At 36.1% G+C, this 20,530-nt stretch overlaps 1 protein-coding gene across 2 annotated transcripts; it reads right to left on the minus strand.

The window, feature by feature from the left end:
* Positions 1 to 2,976, minus strand: RBP47B (RNA-binding protein 47B). 2 transcript variants are annotated; one of them, XM_078995550.1, is made up of 6 exons: positions 2,420 to 2,976; positions 1,613 to 2,105; positions 1,463 to 1,533; positions 1,246 to 1,376; positions 1,069 to 1,165; positions 1 to 353 (listed from the first exon to the last, which is right to left on the minus strand). In XM_078995550.1, the coding sequence occupies exons 1-6, from the start codon at positions 2,777 to 2,779 to the stop codon at positions 186 to 188; spliced, it is 1,320 nt and encodes a 439-aa protein (XP_078851676.1). In that variant the 5' UTR covers positions 2,780 to 2,976; the 3' UTR covers positions 1 to 185. The 2 variants fall into 2 exon arrangements, with proteins under 2 accessions (XP_078851676.1, XP_078851675.1); XM_078995549.1 differs by having other exon boundaries at positions 1,463 to 1,545.
* Positions 2,977 to 20,530: the final 17,554 nt, after the last annotated feature.

Here is a 20,530-nt window from a genome sequence, read left to right on the forward strand (position 1 = left end):
TAAGTAGAATCAAAAGCTTAAATATCCTAATTAATTAACTGTCTTTAAGCAGTAATATAGAAAAAGAATGGCTCACAAAATTCCAGTTACATTCATAGAAAAATATATATCCCACAAAAGGAACATTAATAGGTTTTTAAAATCTTATCATATGGTGTTCAGACTTTGAATAAATTCGAGGAACATCAGCTCACAGGCTGCTGATGGTGGTTGTACCCGTTTGATTCATAAGTGGATGCATCTGCACCACCATACATACCGGAATCTTGAGTCTGTTGGCCACCATATCCATAACCACCACCACCATAACCACCTTGCTTCTGGTAGTAGTTTCCATTGGAACCACCCATCCTCTGTCATTTCACATACAGAAAGTTTTAAAAAAAATCATAAAATATCATTTTGGGTCCCCATTTATTCGACATTAAATTAAAGTGGATTATATAATCATAACCTAAATAATTCAAGTAGCATCAAATCAGAATCATTACAACAACGAAATGCTCAAGAAAAGTCATACGTTATAATAAATGTTTCTAGTTATTTTACAAAATAAAATTGTAACATAAATATTTTCTAGTTTTAAATTCTACCGCATATACTATTTAATAATAACTAATAAATTTTTGTGGGAGTACTTGACTTTTAGATGTAGACAGTTATTTATTTATTTATTTTTTTTTAAATAGCCACCAACCTACTACAACATCTTAAGCATCTTCTTTAACCTTAAATGGATTATCAACAATTAATGCTCTTACATTTATTAGTTTCTAATAAATTTGACTCAACATCTTTTCTATTTCAATAGCTCCAGAAATTATCCTATCAAGCAATCATAATCAAAATAAATTATTTATATACATAGATTAGATTTTTGTTGTCTATTCTTTTATTACTTATGTTATTTCAATTTGTCACCCATGTGGTATTAACCTAGTTATCGTAAATATTAAAAATACACTTTATCAAAAAGCATTGAATTTTTAAATAACTTAAATATCTATATTATAAATCAATATCAATCTAATTTAAGAATCCAATCAATAAAAAGAAAGAAATATATACCTGTCTATTAGCAGGCGTTTTACCCCACGATATACGAACAGTCTGCTTCCCTATCACTGTGCCATGCATATTCTGAATTGCATCCTCGGCACTGCTTCTGTATACACAAATCCAAACAACCTCATTAGCAAAAACCAAATCTTCTTATATATAATAAATAAATAAATAAATAATTACCTGTTTGCAAATTGCACAAAACCACATCCTTTTCCTAGAGGTATTTTAATAGATAAAATCTCTCCACATTGAGAAAATGTTTGCCTCAAGTCTTCATCAGTAACCTCAGAGTCAAGTCCCCCCACAAATATCTATAAAAAAAAAATAATAATAAACATTTCGGTAAAGTAAAACAAAGCAATGCTAATTAACTCACGAAAGAACCGATGAAACTCACTGTTGTGTTTGAGGAGTCTCCATCAGACTGAGAGTTTTGAGGAATAGCACCAAATCCACCATTTCCACCAGCTAATAACACAGCTAAAAGTACACAACCATTACAAATGCAGTTTTTAAAATGAGTTGGGAATGCTAGATATGGATTTACCTTGAGATGAGTATTGTTGTTGTCCATATTGTTGTTGAATAGGTGCTTTTTTAGGGGTAGCAACACCAATGCGCATAGGCCTACTTGAACAATACTGACCATTCATTTCATTCATAGCCCTTGTTCTTTCATTTTCATCGCTAAACCTAACAAATCCATACCCTTTTGAACACCCGGTGTTTGTATCAACAACGACTTTGGCACCTTTCACAGAGGGATATCTACCAGCGAATGTTTCATACAGAATTGTATCAGTAACATCTGGAGCTAAATCTCCTATGAATATAGAAAGATCTGAGCCTATTTCTGCACGTTTTTCTCCGGTACTAAAGCTAGCCCAGTTCAATCGGAAAGCTTGATCTGTGGTTGGCATCATTGTTCCATTGTAGCTTTGAAGGACTTTGTCTGCAGCTTCATGAGACAAGAACTCGATGAATCCATAACGCTCTGATTGACCAGTCTGCTTGTTGCGAATCAGCTTTATGGATGATACCTGCAAAGTTTAGGGCATTAAACGCAGAAATCCAATTTCGAGGACCTTCAAGGATCTTAATTTCTTTGGGATTTATATGGAACGAAAGATATAAAATGTTTGCATATGAAGACTACTAGTTTTGGCATGGTGAGAAAGGGTTTTTTTTTTTGGAATGAGAAGAATAAATCGCTTCCTGCTACCGAATTGTACTCTTGGCTTTTCAATTCACAAAAAATACATTCCGCAAACGACAAAAGTACATATTCACTGAATAAAGAATCAACGTAACACAATAATGGAAAGAACGCGGAATAAAAAGTCAAAACCCTAACCTCGCCGGTCTGTGCGAAGCACGACTGAAGGTAAGCTTCGTCCATCCAGTGCTGTAGATCGCCAACCCAGATCGTCTTATTATCTTCGCTCGAAGTCTGAATCTGATTGCCTTTTTGCGATTGTTGCGACTGCTGTTGCTGATACTGCTGCTGCTGATAATGATAAGGCATATAGTGTGGCGGTGGTTGTTGGTACATCATCGCTGGATGGTGCATCCCCATTGACGCAGCCGCCGCCGGGTACTGCTGCATCGCTAACCATTGTTGTTGCTGGAACTGCTGCATCGCCAACCACTGTTGCTGTTGCTGCTGTTGTTGCTGGGTCAAATCACCGCCGCCGCTGCCGTTGGTTGGCTGCATCTTGAAATCCTTTTCTGTGTTAACTCCTTTCCTCTCCTCCGTTATCTTCTCTTCTCTCGTACCTAAAACTCTGCGACGGTGTATTAAGGTGTAGAGAGAGGAAGACGACGACGGAGGTCTGGCCGGAGAGACGAACCAGAGTTCCTTGTTTGTGAGAGGGAAGGATGAAGGGAAAGAGATGTGAAAGACGGCTTACGAAGATTAAAAAGAATATCTAAATCTTACACTCTACATCCTTCATCATTTTTCATTAGTAGATTTGAAGTCCCTTTTGATTCTATAAATCCAATTGCAACCCAAAACCATCAAATCTCTTCAATGGACATAAAAGGTTCCATTACTCAATTTTATAATGTCATATTCATTTTATTCGTGTATCAAGTGAATATAAGTTGTTAATTATAATCACATATCATTTGATGTTGCAACATAGCTAAAAAAGAAAGACTTTTCCTTTGAACAAGACATTAGGATATATGGTATGCGTGCTTGTAGACATCCGAAAGATTGACATGATCTGAGATATCTCACGTGTGAATACCATCCTAAATAGGAATATGTGTGATGTTATGTAAGACAACAACTTACCAAACATCATTTAAGCTTTGATTTCTCTACTTTTCCTTGCTTTTTTCTTTTCTTCCCCTTTCTTTCTTAGATATTATATATATATATATATATATATATATATATATATATATATATATATATATATGAAATGATATTTTTCTTGATTTGTAATGTGGTAATGAAGCTACATTTTTAGAGTAAATACTTTGTAGACACTAGACAATACATATATTTATCATAATCTAATTGTTTTTTTTTTAAAATTTTAGACATTTTGTCACATATATAAGTAATCATAAAAAAAATATAAAAAAACATAAAACATAAAAAATAAAAAAATAAAAATAATAAAAAAAAGTGGTTACTTGTTTTGACATTTTGGTCTGTTGAAAGAAGCTTAGGGTAAGCATAAAAATTCATGAAAGACAAGATTAAATCCATAAAATAAAAGGGGGTGTAAGTATAAATAAGGTGTGAAAAAAGGGGTTGTTGGATCTGGGAAATTGCCCTATGGTATTTGCTGCTGCATTGTTTTTCACGAGGATTATTTAGGACCGTTGGATTGGAGGATTGGTGATTTTCGGCAATCAACCGTACCTATTGAAGGGACTTATGTCTGATTAGCCAACAGCTACTTGATGTGGGGCCCACTATCATAGATCTTGATCCCAAATGTAAATTACACTTTTAGTAAATCTGAGAAAGAATCTTGACTGTTGATTGATAGATCGACGGTGAGGAGAGAGATCAAGTGGGAAGAAGGATTATTAATAAATAAGGTCAAAATTAGGGCTGTCCAGCACCACGTCGCATGTGATACAAATTATCGGCGTCGCACCGCCGTTAACGCGGTTACTCGTTTTAAATTCATATGCAATTTAATAGTTACTTTCAAATCTTTGAGATATTGCAAAATGTTTATGTCCGTCATAAAAAGAAAAGTTTAGAGAAAACGTTTTTAAAAAAAAAATCCCTCTTTATTATTGGACAAATAGTTGGATTTTTGATGACATGTACGTTGGTATCACCCTTTATTGTTGACGTTATTACTATTATGGAGTTATGGACCCTTCACACTCACCTTCCTCGTCCACCCTTGCATCTCGTTTGTAGATCTGGCAAAACATGGTACGACACGAAAACCCGACACGAAATTAGCAGGTTAGGATCAGAGATTTCGACACGTTTATGTAAATGGATTGACACGATACGATAATTAAACAGGTAGGGTTAGGGTCAAGATTTTTCAACTCGAAGATGAGTCGAATATGACCCGTTTAATTATATATTATTTATTATAGAGTTCATATTTTTATAAATATATTATATGTTATAGACTTGCAGTGGACCAAACTCAATAATTAGAAATAATATTTAAATTTTCAAAGTTACTTAATTTTAGTCATTCTTACCATCTATTTTTGCTCCCCAACTTTAACTCTTTTCATTTTTTCTTCTAAACTTACTATAAATTTTATCATTTCATCTCATAACTTCAGTGTTTCACTTTTCCTTTTTGTCTTCACAACTCCTACTTTCCAACATTTAAAATATTTCAACTCGACATGACACAATATATTTACAAGATCTAAACATTAACCCAAAAACTGACATGAAACAGACACAGAAATAAACGGGTGGACACGGCACGACACGATAATTAAACAGGTCGTATTAGGGTTAAGTTCTTTCAACCCGTTTAATGTCTTGACACAACACGTTTGCCAGGTCTACTCGTTTGGCAGTATGCCTTCTATCATAATCGTTAAAATGGTCGTGATGGGTAAGGGGTGTTTTTAGTTGCTCTTATACATTTATTAAGATATTAGGGGATGTCAAAAATCTATAAGAGAAGTTTTGAACTGATCATGTAACACTCAAATCTTTCTGAAGTTATTTTATCAATTTTGATGTGGTTGATGAGTTGAGTTCCTAGACTTGTATGTCATTTGAGCTAAGGAATTAAGAGAACGTTTGATGGCTTGATGTACTCAAACATTCAATTTCTCAATGAGAAAATATAGAATATATACTACAAAAAATATATATAAAATGGAATCGGCAAAAGGAATTGCGTAACAAAGTTATCATTTACGTAGGACCAAAAAGCTTACTAAATCAACAAACTAAGGGTATTATGACATATAAAGACTCGTCAAAAGTTTACCTTTCTTAAATATTTTCTTTGACTATTTTAACTTTAAAGCCAACTATCAAAAATCTATTTTCTATAGCCTTGTCAACATCCTTGTAAACGTCCTGCTCAACTATATTACACAACTATGTTGCTATCTTGTTCAGCATCAAAAGCGTTAATAAAAAAAATTTAGAATTTATACCTACGCTCTTTGACCAGACCCTTTTGCAAAGCTCGTCTAGAGCAAGCATCTGGAAGGGATACTCATTCAGAATTCAGAACTCCTGCTGCAAGAAAATGATACGATTTTTTTAAATTCTAATGTTTTAATAAGTGCGTTAAACTTTGGTCAACCTTAGTCAAAGTCAAAGTCAACAGTCCATGTTAATCTCAACTCGTCGAGTGTATCTAGTGACTCGTCGAGTTCCTACCGAGTCTAGACAACCTGATCAAACCCTAGCCAACTTGTCGAGTTGTTTCATCCACTCGACGAGTTCACTTGATATTCAGAAGGCGGTGAAACCCGATCCAACTCATCGAGTTTTTAGGGCAACTCGTCGAGTCCCCCTTCTTGTTTGCTTGTTGTGATTACAAGAGTCTGAGGTACCTGATGGACCACTTAAACTTGAATATGAAGCAGCGGAGATGGTTGTATATAGTAAATGATTATGATTGCGAGATCATGTACCACTCTAGGAAGGCCAATGTAATGCCCGACGTCTTGAGCCAGAATTCAGTGAGTATATCTTTTGGGAATGTGTGTCTAAGGATGGTTATTATTTCGCCTTTGTTGTATATGATCAAGAAATCTCATGTAGAGGAACTTAAAATGGAGAATCGGAAGGCAGAGGGGATCAGGGGCAGATTCCTATATTTTTTTAGAGACGGTTGGGGATTGTTGAGTAGGCGTGGTATAATTTGGGTTCCGACTACTGGTGGGGTGAGGTAGACTGTTTTAGAAGAGGCTCATAAGTCAAAGTCTTCGATCCATCCGGGGCCACAAAGACGTATAGAGATTTGAAGCTGAGTTATTGGTGGTCCTGTATGAAAAAGAAGATAACTTGGTTTGTGGAGTGGTGCCTGACTTGTCGGAAAGTCAAGGTCGAGCATCATATGCCTCATGGAAAGATGCAACCTTTACCTATCCCCATTTGGAAGTAGGATGATATTACCATTGATTTTATCACAAAGCTACCAAGGACGAAACAAATAGTTGATTCTATCTGGGTCATTGTTGATAGATTAACCAAGAATAAACATTTCATTCCGATCGTCAAGAGTATATCTACTTAAAAGTTGGTCAGCATTTACAATCGAGAGATGGTGGGTTGGCATGGGTTGTCAGTTTTCGTAGTTTCGAACCAATATGTTCGTTTTGCCTCTAGTTTTTGGAAGAAGTTTCATGAGGAGTTGGGTACTCAGTTGCACTTCAGTTCAACATATCATCCCTAGACCGATGTTCAGAGCGAGCGGATGATTCAGATGCTCGAAGATATGTTGTGGGCTTGTGTGTTAGATGTTGGAGGGAGTCGGGATACTTACATTCTACTGGTCGAGTTATCCTACAACAACTATCATGCCAGTATTTGTCACACCCCCGAACCAGACGGCGGAAACGTCCGTGGGCTATTGTGACTTAATTGAATACCATTACAATGATTATACATGAATCATAACATCTTTCATCACCATGCATTGAAATATTACAACTGATATTGTTTACATTCAGTACATTGTTTTAAACATTACAATTCCATAACATAAACCGTTTGATCATTAATCTAAGCAAAACACCATGACATAACTTGATACATATTCTTCTATTTACCTGTTACCTGAGAATACAAGTTATTTTGAAAACGGTCAACATATGAAATGTTGGTGAGTTCATAAGTAATGTTATGGAAAATTGATTTTTGTGAAGATTGCAAACCCAGAAAATCCGATATTTTCTGAAAAGAGTATTTGTAAAAAAAAAAGTGTGAAGATCCGTAAATATGCTTGTCGATTTTGAAAACATGAATAATTGTTGAACTTTGCATACATCACATAGGTTAAAATGTTGAACTCCCCGGGAAAACCCGATGTTTTCTCAATGCATAAATTACATGACTTGTTTATTGTTATACCGATACGATGATTGTTTTTGATTACCCAGGTGACATGGGATTAATTAAGGGTTGTGAGTTGTTACAATCACGCATTATTGAAAATGACTAGTTTATAACTACAAATTATGAACGATCCTTGAGGCGTCGTCCATACTACTCACATAATCCAACCACCGTGACTTCTCTTGTTTAACGTCACGAATCTGCTTACTCGGTTTCTCATAGCCCCACAACCAAGGAGAAAGGAGGGTAAGAAGCCTCCTTTATTTCCATAAGTCATTCAAGGCTATTAGGAATGCGAAAGGCACTTAGCCTGACTCGCATTTGACTTCTCGACTTCGCTAGCAGTACTAATGGGCCCTTGGGGCCCAACAGCACGATAGAGCTATTGAAAGTCCTTTTACATGGAATTAGGTCATAGAAGGCCCATTAACATGTAAGCGCGTCCCCTTCGGGCCCAAAGATCATGCTATTGGGCTAGCAAGGCCCAACAAGCATGATTTAGAACTTTCAAGCCCAAAGATTGAATATTGACTCCTCGTAGTTATCGCGTGTTTATTGAAGTACTATGGTTTATTGATTTTTGTTTTGTTTTTGATTCGAGACCGAATCAATTCGTTTGATAACGATATTGGCTGTTGAATGTGTATTCGTTATTACGTTTCGCCGGTAGTCGTGGATCTCATATTTTGTCTTAAGGGATTTGCTTGTTTAAAAGTAAGATTTTTATCTTTTTACAACCCTTCTTTTATAAAGTTAACACTTTTAGTCCTTTATATAAAAGAATTTCCATTTTAGTCCTTGAACCATTTTTCTTGACACTTTAGTATCATAACATGTTGAGAAGACGTTTTTAGCCCAAATCTGTTTTGTAAACAACTTAAGTCCTTCCAAAATGAAGTTTCTCGGTTAGAAACCTCAATTTCGCAACTTTGTCAATTTTGGCCCAAAATAGAAAATTTTTACATTTTTTATCCTTTTTGAATTTGAAAAACATTTTTGACCTTTGAAATGGTTTTAATACACTTTAAACCCCCTGTTTTACAGAAAACTTCCTTTTCAGCCCCTCCATCTTAGAAATCTCGCAATTTGGGCTCGTTGGGCCGAAAAGCCCAAATTTAGCCGATTAAATTCAAAATTTACATTTTAAATCCCTCAAAAATGTTGATGTTCTGAAAAGTTATTATAGAAACTGTTTGGACCCTTTTGAACCTCTAGAAATTATAATTTGTCGGTTTGGGCCCTTAGTTTTGTATTTTTGAAATTTAAGCCCAAAAATGGGTTTTATGTCCAAATATGTTCATCATAACCAAATGAACTATTTTTCTTGACTTGATTAGTGTAAAATGGTTTAGGTTAGGTTTATTTCCCTTCCCATGTTTTAGATCTCGGTTTTACACACTTGTTGAATAACATATTCATCACAAACACAAGATATCACACACATACATGCATCAAATCACACATAGCATACATTTACACATAGATCTACACATTTACTTGTATTATCCCCCATAAAAACTCATAAAAACAGAAAAGAAGGGGTATGAAACTCACCTTGTGTTTTGGATTTGGTTTTGATGAAGATTTGAGAGAAGATTTCGGCCCTAGCAACCTTTTGAGGAAGTTTTCGAACTTAGTTGATTCTAGGGAGTTAGATCATGAAGTTGCTTGAGTTAAGATGAGATGTTTGATAAACTAAGAGTCTAGATCATAAATCTAAATATAAACTTACCTTGGATGATGATTTTTGTGGAAAGTCTCTTTGAAAAGCTCTTGATTCTCGAAAATTTGATGAAGAAAGGTGAGGATGTTCTTTGAGAGAGTTTGTTTAATAAAAATTGGATGAAGTGTGTATGTTTGGGAGCTCTTGGCTGAGAATCTAGAAGAAGAAGAAGAGAGAGAGAGAGAAAAACAGAGAAATAGAGAGAGAGAGAGAGAGAGAGAGAGAGGAGATAACTAACTTAGATGCATGTTGGTCCATGCATGGAGGTATGTGATGTATAAATGAGGTGGCAATCTCACAAGTCAACTCTTCATTCTTTGGGTTAGGCTTGGGCCGAGATTTGGAGAAGGAAAAAGAAAAGGATTGGGCCTTGTATGCTTAAGCCTATTTCATGGTTATGTTAAGTGATGTTTGGTTCAAATAAATATAAATGTGATTTTTATGACCTATTAGGGCTAAATTAGGTTAATTATGGCCCAATATGGGCCATTTAAATAATTTATTTCATTCTAGGCCCAATATGGCCCAAAATATTGAAATAAATGGAAGTAGGTCCAATTAGAACCCATTTAAGAGTTCTAAGCCCAAGATAGTCAAATTGGAAGCTTATTGGTCCATTGGGCCCAATAAGGAAGTCCTAGTCCAAAATGGACTTAAACAAAAACTTCTAGGGTTTCCAATTGCTTGTTGACTATTTGCAATGCGTGTATGAGGTGTTTGATTGAAATTATGTTGTCATAGAGTAAGAATCATGCATGCTTTCATGTTTTTGATTCATAGTTGTCATAAGTGTTGTAGTTACAAGGCACAAAATTTTCTAGTTGTGACAGTATTGACCAACCGCCCTTCGAGATGTTGTATGGGAGGAGGTGTAGGACCCCATTTTGTTGGGGCGAGGTTGTGCATCAGGTCATGGGAAGCACTAAAGTGGTACTCAAGACCACTGAGTTAATTTAGAAGGTGCAAGACATGCTGCGAGTCGCGTAAATTCGGCATAAGAGTTATGCAGATTCCTAATGTTCTAACCTCAAGTTTCACGTGGGAATTTGGGGATTTTGAAGGTGTCACCTTGGAAATGTGCCATTCGATTTCGGAAGGGAGGCAAGTTGGGTCCCCAATTTGTTGGTCCCTTTAGGATTACCGCCCAGGTGGGTAAGGTTTCATATCGGTTGGATTTGCTTGATAAGCTCAGTCAAATCAACAACACCTTCCATGTCTCGTAGTTGCGGAAGTCTATAGTTGGTGATTCAGCGAAGATTCTTTTAGATGATATTTTGAAGCAATACGACATGATGGAAAATGAAATCTATAACTTTTACTTAGTTGACAAGTGGTACAATGAGGTAAAAAATTATTTGTAGAAGTAGGTAAATTATAATAAGAAAGGAGACGAAGTAACACATATTCATGTGCATGAGCTAAGCGATGATGCCAACATGCAACATACGCTCATTCACATATAAAAGCACGATAAGGATTTGAAACCGATGGACTGATAGGAAGCCGATATAAGCTCATTCACCCATAGTTCTTGCATTTAGTTAATTATTTGGGCATTTGCATATTTTATTGAGAATTTCTGGTACTTCACTATTTTAGATTTATTTTGTAGGCATTATGGAGCATGGAGCTTGGAGCATTGAGCCATGGAGCATAGAGCATGGAGAGAAAATGGACTAACATGCCATGGAATACATAAGAAGACATAACCCGAGTCGTTGAATATCATCATAGCAAAGGACTACATTTGCAAAATGGTTTGTGTCACACCAACACATGTCGTGTTTATCCTTTCTCATCTTATATTTGAGCATCATGACTCGGGGTGAAGCTAGACTAAAGAAGGAGCCAACTGTGAAGACTTATTGGACTTTTAGCAAAAAGCATGGGTCATGCTAAAAACACACGGTCAAGACATATGGCCATGCTAAAAACACTTTGGAAAAAGGCATGGCCATGCTAAAAACACACGACCTTGAGTTAGGAAGGTGAGTAAATCGCAAGCAGATAATAAAATAGGGAAGTCACCATTTTTCATCAGAGACGGTTCTAGAGCAAGTTTTGGCATTCTTGGGAGATTTTGGGAGATTTCTTTGAGCTTTTTATAAGACCAAATCATTACAAACATTTTAATCTCCATTAGTAAGAATTAAACACTTTCAATTCCATCTTTATTCTTGTTTGATTTGTTCTTAGCCATGTGTGGTTAAGAAACCTAGTTTCTAGTTCCTGTTCAAAACATGTTGATTATTTGACTTGAAGCATGTGGTTTGATGTTTGATTTGTGATTCTATTCTAATGATTATGTTTTTATTTAAACTAGAACCCTTGAATTTGATTTGTGTTTGATTGGCCACTTTCATGAATTGAATTTTTGTGTAGTTAATTAACTTTTAGGGCACCTAATGAAGAATTAAGTTAACAATGGGTAACAAACAATAACTTTTCTTATTATAAAACATATATCACATGTTTTACACTTCCGAGAGTATGAGAAGAAATGAACATTGTTAGGAAGCTTATACAAAACTTAATGCAGTTTTTCACTACAATCTAAAAGCGTGTTTAGGTTGAATTAGTAAAGCTAGCTTTAGTAAAATACAATTTTTTCGTTAGATAATTTGGCAAATCAGAGGTATTAGGGCGTGTCAATATCTTTCAGTACCAACATAGAATAACAATCATGAATTACATCAAGTTATAATCAAGTTAAATGTCAATATTGAGAACTGGAATTGGAACCATTTCAACAACATATTTACAAATCTATATCATTTTCTGCATTTTTTCAAAGTAGATTGTTATTTTCATAAAACCCCCTTTGTTACCAAAGTACCTTGCGCAAAGAGGTATAGACTTTTATCCCGTGTCTCTGTGGTTCGACCCTAGGTGTCCTATACTACTTTTTAGTGTATTAAATTAGTGTGTTTTGAGTCTATTGTACCCATATCATTTGTTGGGTTTGACATGCCTAACATGATCATTTATGGAGTTTTAGAAGGCAATAACTTCTTTCATTAAGTTGTTTCGATGTTCTATAAATCATGCATAAGAGGAAACATTGAATGATGCAAAACTCTTGGTTTTTGGAGTGTGGTTGGTCCTATTCTTGTCCACATCATTCTAGTTGCTTAGAAATAGTCTTGAGGGGTTAAGATCACCCAAATTGAAGTTTTTATCTGACCCAATTTGATTAGAAGGAAGAGATCATTCGATTTCTTGAACTCTGTAATTGCAGTTTTCACGATGTGAATACCCATGTGTCACGTCATGACGATAAGACTTTGAACCTCTAGGGTCGAGTCTGATCGTTGGCTACGATGTGAGCATCCACTTTACCACATCGTGATGATGTGGAATTCACTGGTTAATACATATTGGTCATTTGATGTCAAGACGTGGACATCCTAGTGCATGACGTGATGACGGAACTGATCGGGCCAAAATCTCGATGAAACCTTGAGCTCACGACGTGACTCCTCCTTTGTCACGACGTGAAACTCCTCCGGACAAAATCATTTCGATTTGTATGACCTATTTTTTATAGTTCTTTGGGTATTCTTTTAGGGGCGTTAGAGTACATGTGAGGAGGTGGTGTTCCTCTATTCATAGCTCCATAACTTGGACTAGAGGTGAGTCAATTCTTGTGTGGTGTTGTAAATTGAATGCATGCACTTATACTTGTGCTCTTGTCTATTTGATGTTGTGTGATGTTGTAAATTGAATGTAAAGAGTTAAATATAATCTAGACATATATAGTTATTGATGAATGCAACTGAATTCAGGAAGCCTTGCATGTGATAGTTCTTAAATCAAACACTTGGTGCAATTTGAGAGGGTTAGGTTTATGCTATAAGAGAGGACTTATGTATGGTTATATTATGATGATAAGCAAGTTATATTTTTGTTTTGTCACCTTCCAATGAAACTAGGATATGCATGCTAGATTTTGTTTGGTTGAAATGAGTATCTCATTATATGTTATCATATGTTACTATGTATTCTTATGTTGATATACCTTGATATGTGTTTGGAAGGTGTAGTATTGTAACACCCGTTTCTAAATTCCCGGTATGAATTCTTATAATAATAATAATAACTAAATAAAATGTATTTATTTATTTGTTATAAAGGGGATTTATAAGACCAGAGTTCATTTGATAACTTTTGGAAATTAGTTTTGTTAAAGGAATTGTGTATGGCGCCGAATCTGGTAATATACCAAGCTAAAGGGACCAAATATGTCAGTTTGATGGAAAATCGGATTCCATGATTCCATCTCTTCCAATTAGCTCTCGGCGACACAGATAAAAGGTGGTGTCGTCTTCTTCAATTGAGAGAAACAAATCTCGATTTCGTGGAAAGCAAATGGATCGTATCCCTAGATAACTATCTCGTTGACTATTAAAAGCTAACCACCTTCCTACTTCGTGTGAGAAACCGAGTGAAATCAATAGGAGAATGTTAGAGGTAGGTGTTTTCCAGCGAGTCGGTACACTGATAAGAGAAGGTGAAACATTGCTCTGCTTTTTCGAGGAACGCCTGATGGATGAAAGAAACTGAGGAAGCTGTGATGTTTAGCAAAAAAAAAAAAAAAACAAACAAACAACATGAAAAGAAAGAGAAAATTGTGTTTCATAACCCGGTACGTAGGATCATGTGTTCCGGCAGAGCTCTAACAATCGAAAGCTGATGGAAAGAGAAAGGGAGATACAAAAGAGAGATCGAGAAGCAAGAAGGAGATGCTGCCACAGAAAGGGCTTCACCGGGGAAAGAGTGTCGCCGGCCTTGTGGTTGAATGCTAATGTGCATGCGTCGTACATGAGGTATACGCTGCTTTCACAGTTTCTCTATTTCACATGTAATGGAAATTAGGTTTTTATTTGGGCCAATCTTATTTTCGTGGTAGGCTTAAACTAATGGACTTATGAATTGGAGTAGTTGGTTAAAAGCAATTAGAGTCCATCTTTAATTAATTTTCAAATATATGTTTGTATCGAACCTAATAATGGTGTGACATATTGGTTAATTATAATTCTAATTAAATACTGAATTTGAACTTAATCATGGAGATATATATTGGGTTGACCAAGTATTTGGGCTTAGAGATTTGGATTAAAATAAAAGTTAAATTGAAGGAGACAAAGCTTTTTTCTATAGGTTAGAAATCATGATGGTTACGAGGGAGACAGGCTTAACCTATTAATTGAGACTAATAATCAAGTGCGGACTGATAGTTATAAAGGTAACACCATCGAATAAGACAAATATAATGAAGTACTATTAAGTGATACTAGAAATATGAACTAAGTATAGATTAATATTATAGGTTGTTGGGTGTTTAAGGAGTTGTACAACCATCTTAACCACTCCGTGGTTTTAAAATGTGATTTTTATTCAGGTAAGTCTCTTCACTGTATTTGTGGATCGAAGACACCAATGTTGTCCCACTGGATTATGTTTTTAAGATGATAGTTGTCTTTGTGACATTTGCAGATATGATTGTACGTGCTTGTTGTTTTTGTGACTCATGCTAATATGCATGTATGCTTATGTATATGGGGTGAAATAGACCCAAGGGTTGTTGAGGAGCCGACACAGCTACATGTTGTTATATGGAGTCATTATGGAATCAAGGTTGACGCGGACTCGGGGGTTCTTATGGACTCGACACAACTAAATGTTGTCATATGGAGTCGTTATGGGCACGGGGTTGATACGGACCCGAGGGTTGTTGTAGACCAAACACAGCTACATGTTGTTATATATATATATATATATATATATATATATATATATATATATATATATGGTACTTCTGGTTTCAAAAGGAATGACCCAGCTTGATTGTACTGTATCCCCTCATGATTATTCCACAATGATTGTTTATGATTTTACTCTAATATTTTAAGAATAATGAATGACTGGTTTTGACTTAATAAAAATGGAAATTTTACTCAGTATTTTTAGGATGTTACAAGTTGGTATCAGACCCTTGATTTGAGGGATTGGTAAACTTTTTGAAAGAAAAATGTTTCTCTAAAAATGTTTCTACAAATAAAAAAGTTGTGATGTGTACAATCAGCTGAGCTCAAGTTAGTATTTCCTAAAATACCCATACATATGTTATACTTTTTATTTTGGTGTGAGTATATGAGAATTACATGTTGGATTAGCGATAAGGATCTATTCATGATTACATGATAGAATTCTAGGAGAGGTGCATGTATATGCCTGTTGATTGAGCTTTTGGAACAACATGCTAGTATGGATTTTAGATTTTGGACAGAATGTCCTATTTTGTGATGCCTTGTATCCTAAGAGGAATTGGATGCTATATTAGATTTGGAATCTATGTTGGTGGAATTGATTGCTAAGTGTATGCTTTAAAAGCTATATATGATTAGGATTGTATACCCCTAGAATGATTGATTTGGTCTTATTTCTTATTCCTTGTTTGATTGTGGACTTAGGGTAGAATCATTCATTTGATAGCCTATGTGATTCCTTTTTTTGTATAATTTTCATGCATAAGGCAACCAACAACGTTGCTAGAAGTTTCTAGAATCACAATAGCGAGTTAGTTGTATGATGCCTTTTTATGTTTTATGGTCTATAGAGTGTTACTTCTCGAATGTTACTTGTTTTGTGCTTTGTGGGACCCATATTTATGTGAGCTAACTATTAAATGAATATGTTAAGGTTAATATGTTAAGTTGCATGCTACAAAGGTTAAATAATTCTAGAATGATTGATTTGGCCATATTGCACATCTCTCCTTTGAGTCTAATTGTTGCAGGGTTGGGTCTTTTATTCGAAAGATTATTAAAGTTTGGTTTCATGCAATTGTATTCCTGATGTAGTTACTTGATATTAGTAGGGGTTCTTCAGCAGCTGATGACAGGGAGGAGGTGGGAATCCTTGGTACAGCCTAGGAAGTGCCTTCAAGGAATTGATGTGATGTTTAGCGGTCTGTATTTGTTGGGAGCGGGTATATATGATTGGATAAGACGACAATGGACATTAGTAGTTACTTAGAGGACCCGAAATGACTGACGCGGATAGGTGCGGAAGGTAGTATTGGGTCTGTAATAACGAAAGCACATGATTAATACTTGAATCGAGGAAAATTTTTAGGGATTCTAAGGAGCTAATTGAGGATAGACCATATAGTTTGGTACCATGATTCCTTGCCTTGTGTTTTCGTCATATTTGGTTTATCGTTTATGGTTGTTCAAGCTAAGGATGGGTCTGGTAATTGTTTGGGCCTTACTGGTCATGTCAATTTGGGTTTGAATGGTGCAGACCTAGGCGAGCTAGTTGATTTCGAGGTCTCGAGGACCTTTCTTGAGGTAATGCCAGTTGAGTCATGAAACTTAAGAAGGAAGTGATTCTTATGATCAACTCAAGGATTCTAGTTGGATGTTGAGTGATTGGCAGATAAATTGGGATACCATTATTTACCATGGGGGTTATGTTCTTCTAGCTGGATTCGGGGGGAGAGAGAGAGAGAGAGAGAGAGAGAGAGAGAGAGAGAGAGAGAGAGAGAAACAAATAGAGAGAGAGAGAGAGAAACAAATAGAGAGAGAGAGAGAGAGAGAAAGAAAGAAAGAAAGAAAGAGAGAGAGAGAGAGAGAGAGAGAGAGAGAAAGAGAGAAAGAAAGAGAGACCAGACATGTGATTTTTATAGTTGATATGTAGACCCAACATGGGACTAGATACTTGCAGTTTTTTGCGGCAAGTATGGCAGCGTTGGAATTCACAAGTGGATTCTTGTGGTATGGTTGCCTTGAGATGATTATGCTTTCTTTGAATATAGTTAGGTCTGGTGCCAATTGATTGTTTCAGGTGATCAGGAAAGTAAACTGGGAATGACAACTTTTGTTGCCTCTGATGTATCTTGAATATAACAATGACGCCTCTTGTATTTATGAATAATTCTCGTGATGAATTGATGGTTGAGGATTTGTAGATGAGGTGTACGGTAGCCCATTTGTTTCTAGATAGAGAATTGGTGCTACGAATGGTCTGTCATAATTATTGTTATGCATTTGCATGGGATTCTTGATGATTAGAGGGGGTTATGATTAGGAAATTTATGAGTTCTTCATCTAAGATTCCGAATCTCTTTGAGTTTTCTTGGTTTATTTGGAAGATCATATTGTGTTGTGTTATACATTCCAAGTGTCAGGAATGTTATGTATTTGATTGAGCCTATTGGAGTTTTAGTCGGTTTGCCATGTCATTTGTAGGTAGTTCAAACCCTAAATGGGGGAGAACTAGGTATTCTGCTTGGAAGATCATCGATCTGTTCGAGTTGTTGGTTTCGGAATAATGAGTCACATGAATATTTTGTTTTGGTATGTGTAACTTTGGTTCAATGCTTAGTCAATTTGAGGGTGCAAAAGAAGTTGCCATAGGATGTTTGTATTCAGGAATGCATCAGCTGTCTTTACGACAGGAAGTTGTTGGTCAAGGAGCTCATTATAGCCAGTGGTTCCTTTCGAGAATGTCGATGAATAGATCGAGAGGTGTTAGGGTCACTTAGGTTAAGTATCAGTTGTTGAGGGATCTTTCACTTCGTTATATAGATTGTTATCAATAGTCTAGGCAGGGCAGTTGTTGATCGGTAAAGCGGATTTAGAGTTTGGTATGTTTAGTTCCACATGGGTTTTGGTCTAGTAGTGTATTGGGTCATTAGATTAGTTCTTGATGCATTCTCGATAGTGGGTCATTTAGTTCATCGTCAATAGCTGAGCTTCTTCAAAGGTTCAATGGATGCGTCAACCAATCATCAAAATATGTACATTGTACATTCTGGTTTCAGGGTATGGGCACCCTCAATTGTTGATTATGGAAGTATTGTTCATGGAGGGTTCGAGTTTGGCAGTTGTCCTTGGTTATTGGGAGTTAGGACGTTAGAGCGGTGTTGTTTAGTTTTTCAAGTGTGGCTTTAGATCTACGTAGAATCTAATTTTGGCATGCCGTGTCGATAGGGTTGGTATTTTAGATTTATCCTACTAGGGTTTTAACAACATTTCTGCATAACTTTGGAAGCTTTATCGAGCTAGCTGCATAGTTGAAGGATATTGTTTCAGTCACTTACGAGGATGTTTCTGTTAACAACTAACATTCATCATTTCATTGGATCTAATGGTACTTCACCCTTTGGGTAAGGTTGTGGGAAAAAAAAGGAATGCAGTAGATCTAGGGTTGTTATGGGTTCTCTTAAGGTGTATATTGTGGTAAGTTCATTAGATATCATCGAGAGGGGCGTATGTGGACTAAACAAGATTGCAAAGGAGCGCTTGGTTCGAATTATTGGCACGGTCCTTATTTGTTTTTGAGGCTTTGAATTGGAACTAGAGTACAACCGCCTACCTCATTCTATGGTTGTTTGTGACCATGTTTTCATCTGATTTTGCATTGGTAGTAGTCTACACTGTTAAAGCAGTTGTGTGTTATAGAAAAGTATGCATTGTGTTGTGATTGGTTAATGTTAAGAGGAATATTGTTTGGTATCTTGCAAGTTGGTGGGGTTGATGGTTGATTACCTTTAGGTCATGTGGTGATGGTTGTGAGTCTTCAGGACAGTGATGGAATGACGGAAAGATCGGCATGGGACGTGAGCTTACCGTTCTCGTGGCTAGAGGGTGTCATGATGTATTGTGAACCAGTGAGTATATGTTGTGGGTTAGACCGGATAATTATGTTTTCGGGACTCTTAGGTCTTGATTCGTTAGTCTTGATGGCATATTTGGGTATTGGAATTCTATGGTTAGACCATTAGACGCTCAATGGCCAATTGGTTTTGATCATAATTTTGATAGAATGTTGTCTTGTTGGAAGTATTAGTTGTGCATTGAGAGTCATTGTTAAGTGTTTGTATTCGTGGATCCCTTTTTGTATTGTACAATTTTTTCTTCATTAAGAGTTTTGTTACATGTGTTGAGTTTTGGTTTTAGAGTCTCAGACCAAGGGGGTTTGTTGTATACCTCTTAGATGATTTATTAGGTGGCTTTATACCTAAGCTGATATGGGGGTTTGGATGCCACACAAGATTTTAGATTGACCATTGTCACGCTCGTAGGAGTGTTAGGATAAGGATGATTTGTCAAGAATTCAAGTGAGCATCAAAAGCCTTATTGGGAAAATTCATGAGTGTGAGTATCTCTAATTTTTGAGGATGGATTGACCATAGAAACTGGTTTCTTTGTGAGTGATCTTCGGTTTTGGAATTTTAACTTTGGAGGTTTAGCTGACAAGATCTTAGTTTTGAGAGTAACCACCAAAAGTTGGTCATGTTGCTAGTATCAAAACCTTTTGGTTTCTGAGTCGTGAAGTGAAGATTTTTGGGAATAGAATGTTGTGGTAACAGCTCTAGTGGATTTGTGTGTGGATCGGGAACCTATTGGGGGGATTACGTGGAAGGTATCTAGGTGTTTTCCAAGGTGGATTTCGAGAACAAAATCGAAATAAGTAGTGAAGAATTGTAACACCCATTTCTAGATTTCCGGTATGAATTCTTATAATAATAATAATAATAATAATAATAATAATAATAATAATAATAAATTTATTTATTTATTTATTATAAAGGGGATTTATAAGTCCGTAGTTCATTTGATAACTTTTGGAAATTAGTTTTGTTAAAGGAATTGTGTATGGGGTCGAATCTAGTAATATGTCATGCTAAAGGGACCAAAATGTCATTTTGATGGAAAATTGGATTCCATCTCTTTCAATCAGCTCTCAGCGACACAGATAAAAGGTGATGTCGTCTTCCTCGACTGAGAGCAACAAATCTCGATTTCTTGGAAAGCAAATTGATCCCAGCCATAGATAACTATCTCGTTGACTGTTAAAAGCTAACCACCCTCCTACTTTGTGTGAGAAACCGAGTGCAATCAGTGGGAGAATGTTAGAGGAAGGTGTTTTTCCGGAGATTCGGTATGCCGATAAGAAAGAGGAGGTGAAACATTACTCTATTTTTCCGGGGAACGCCTTGCGTGAAAGAAACCGAGGCAGGTGTGATGTTTAGCAAAAAAAACAAATAACATGAAAGGAAAAAAGAAAATTGTGTTGTCTCCGGTGAGTTCATAACCGGCCGGCATGTAGGAGCATGTGTTCTGGCAGAGCTCTAACAATCGAAAGCTGATGGAAAGAGAAAGGGAGATACAAACGAGAGATCGAGAAGCAAGAAGGAG

Source organism: Lactuca saligna, chromosome 5 (genome assembly GCF_052625555.1).
Source record: "Lactuca saligna cultivar CGN05327 chromosome 5, ASM5262555v1, whole genome shotgun sequence".
NCBI lineage: Eukaryota > Viridiplantae > Streptophyta > Magnoliopsida > Asterales > Asteraceae > Lactuca > Lactuca saligna.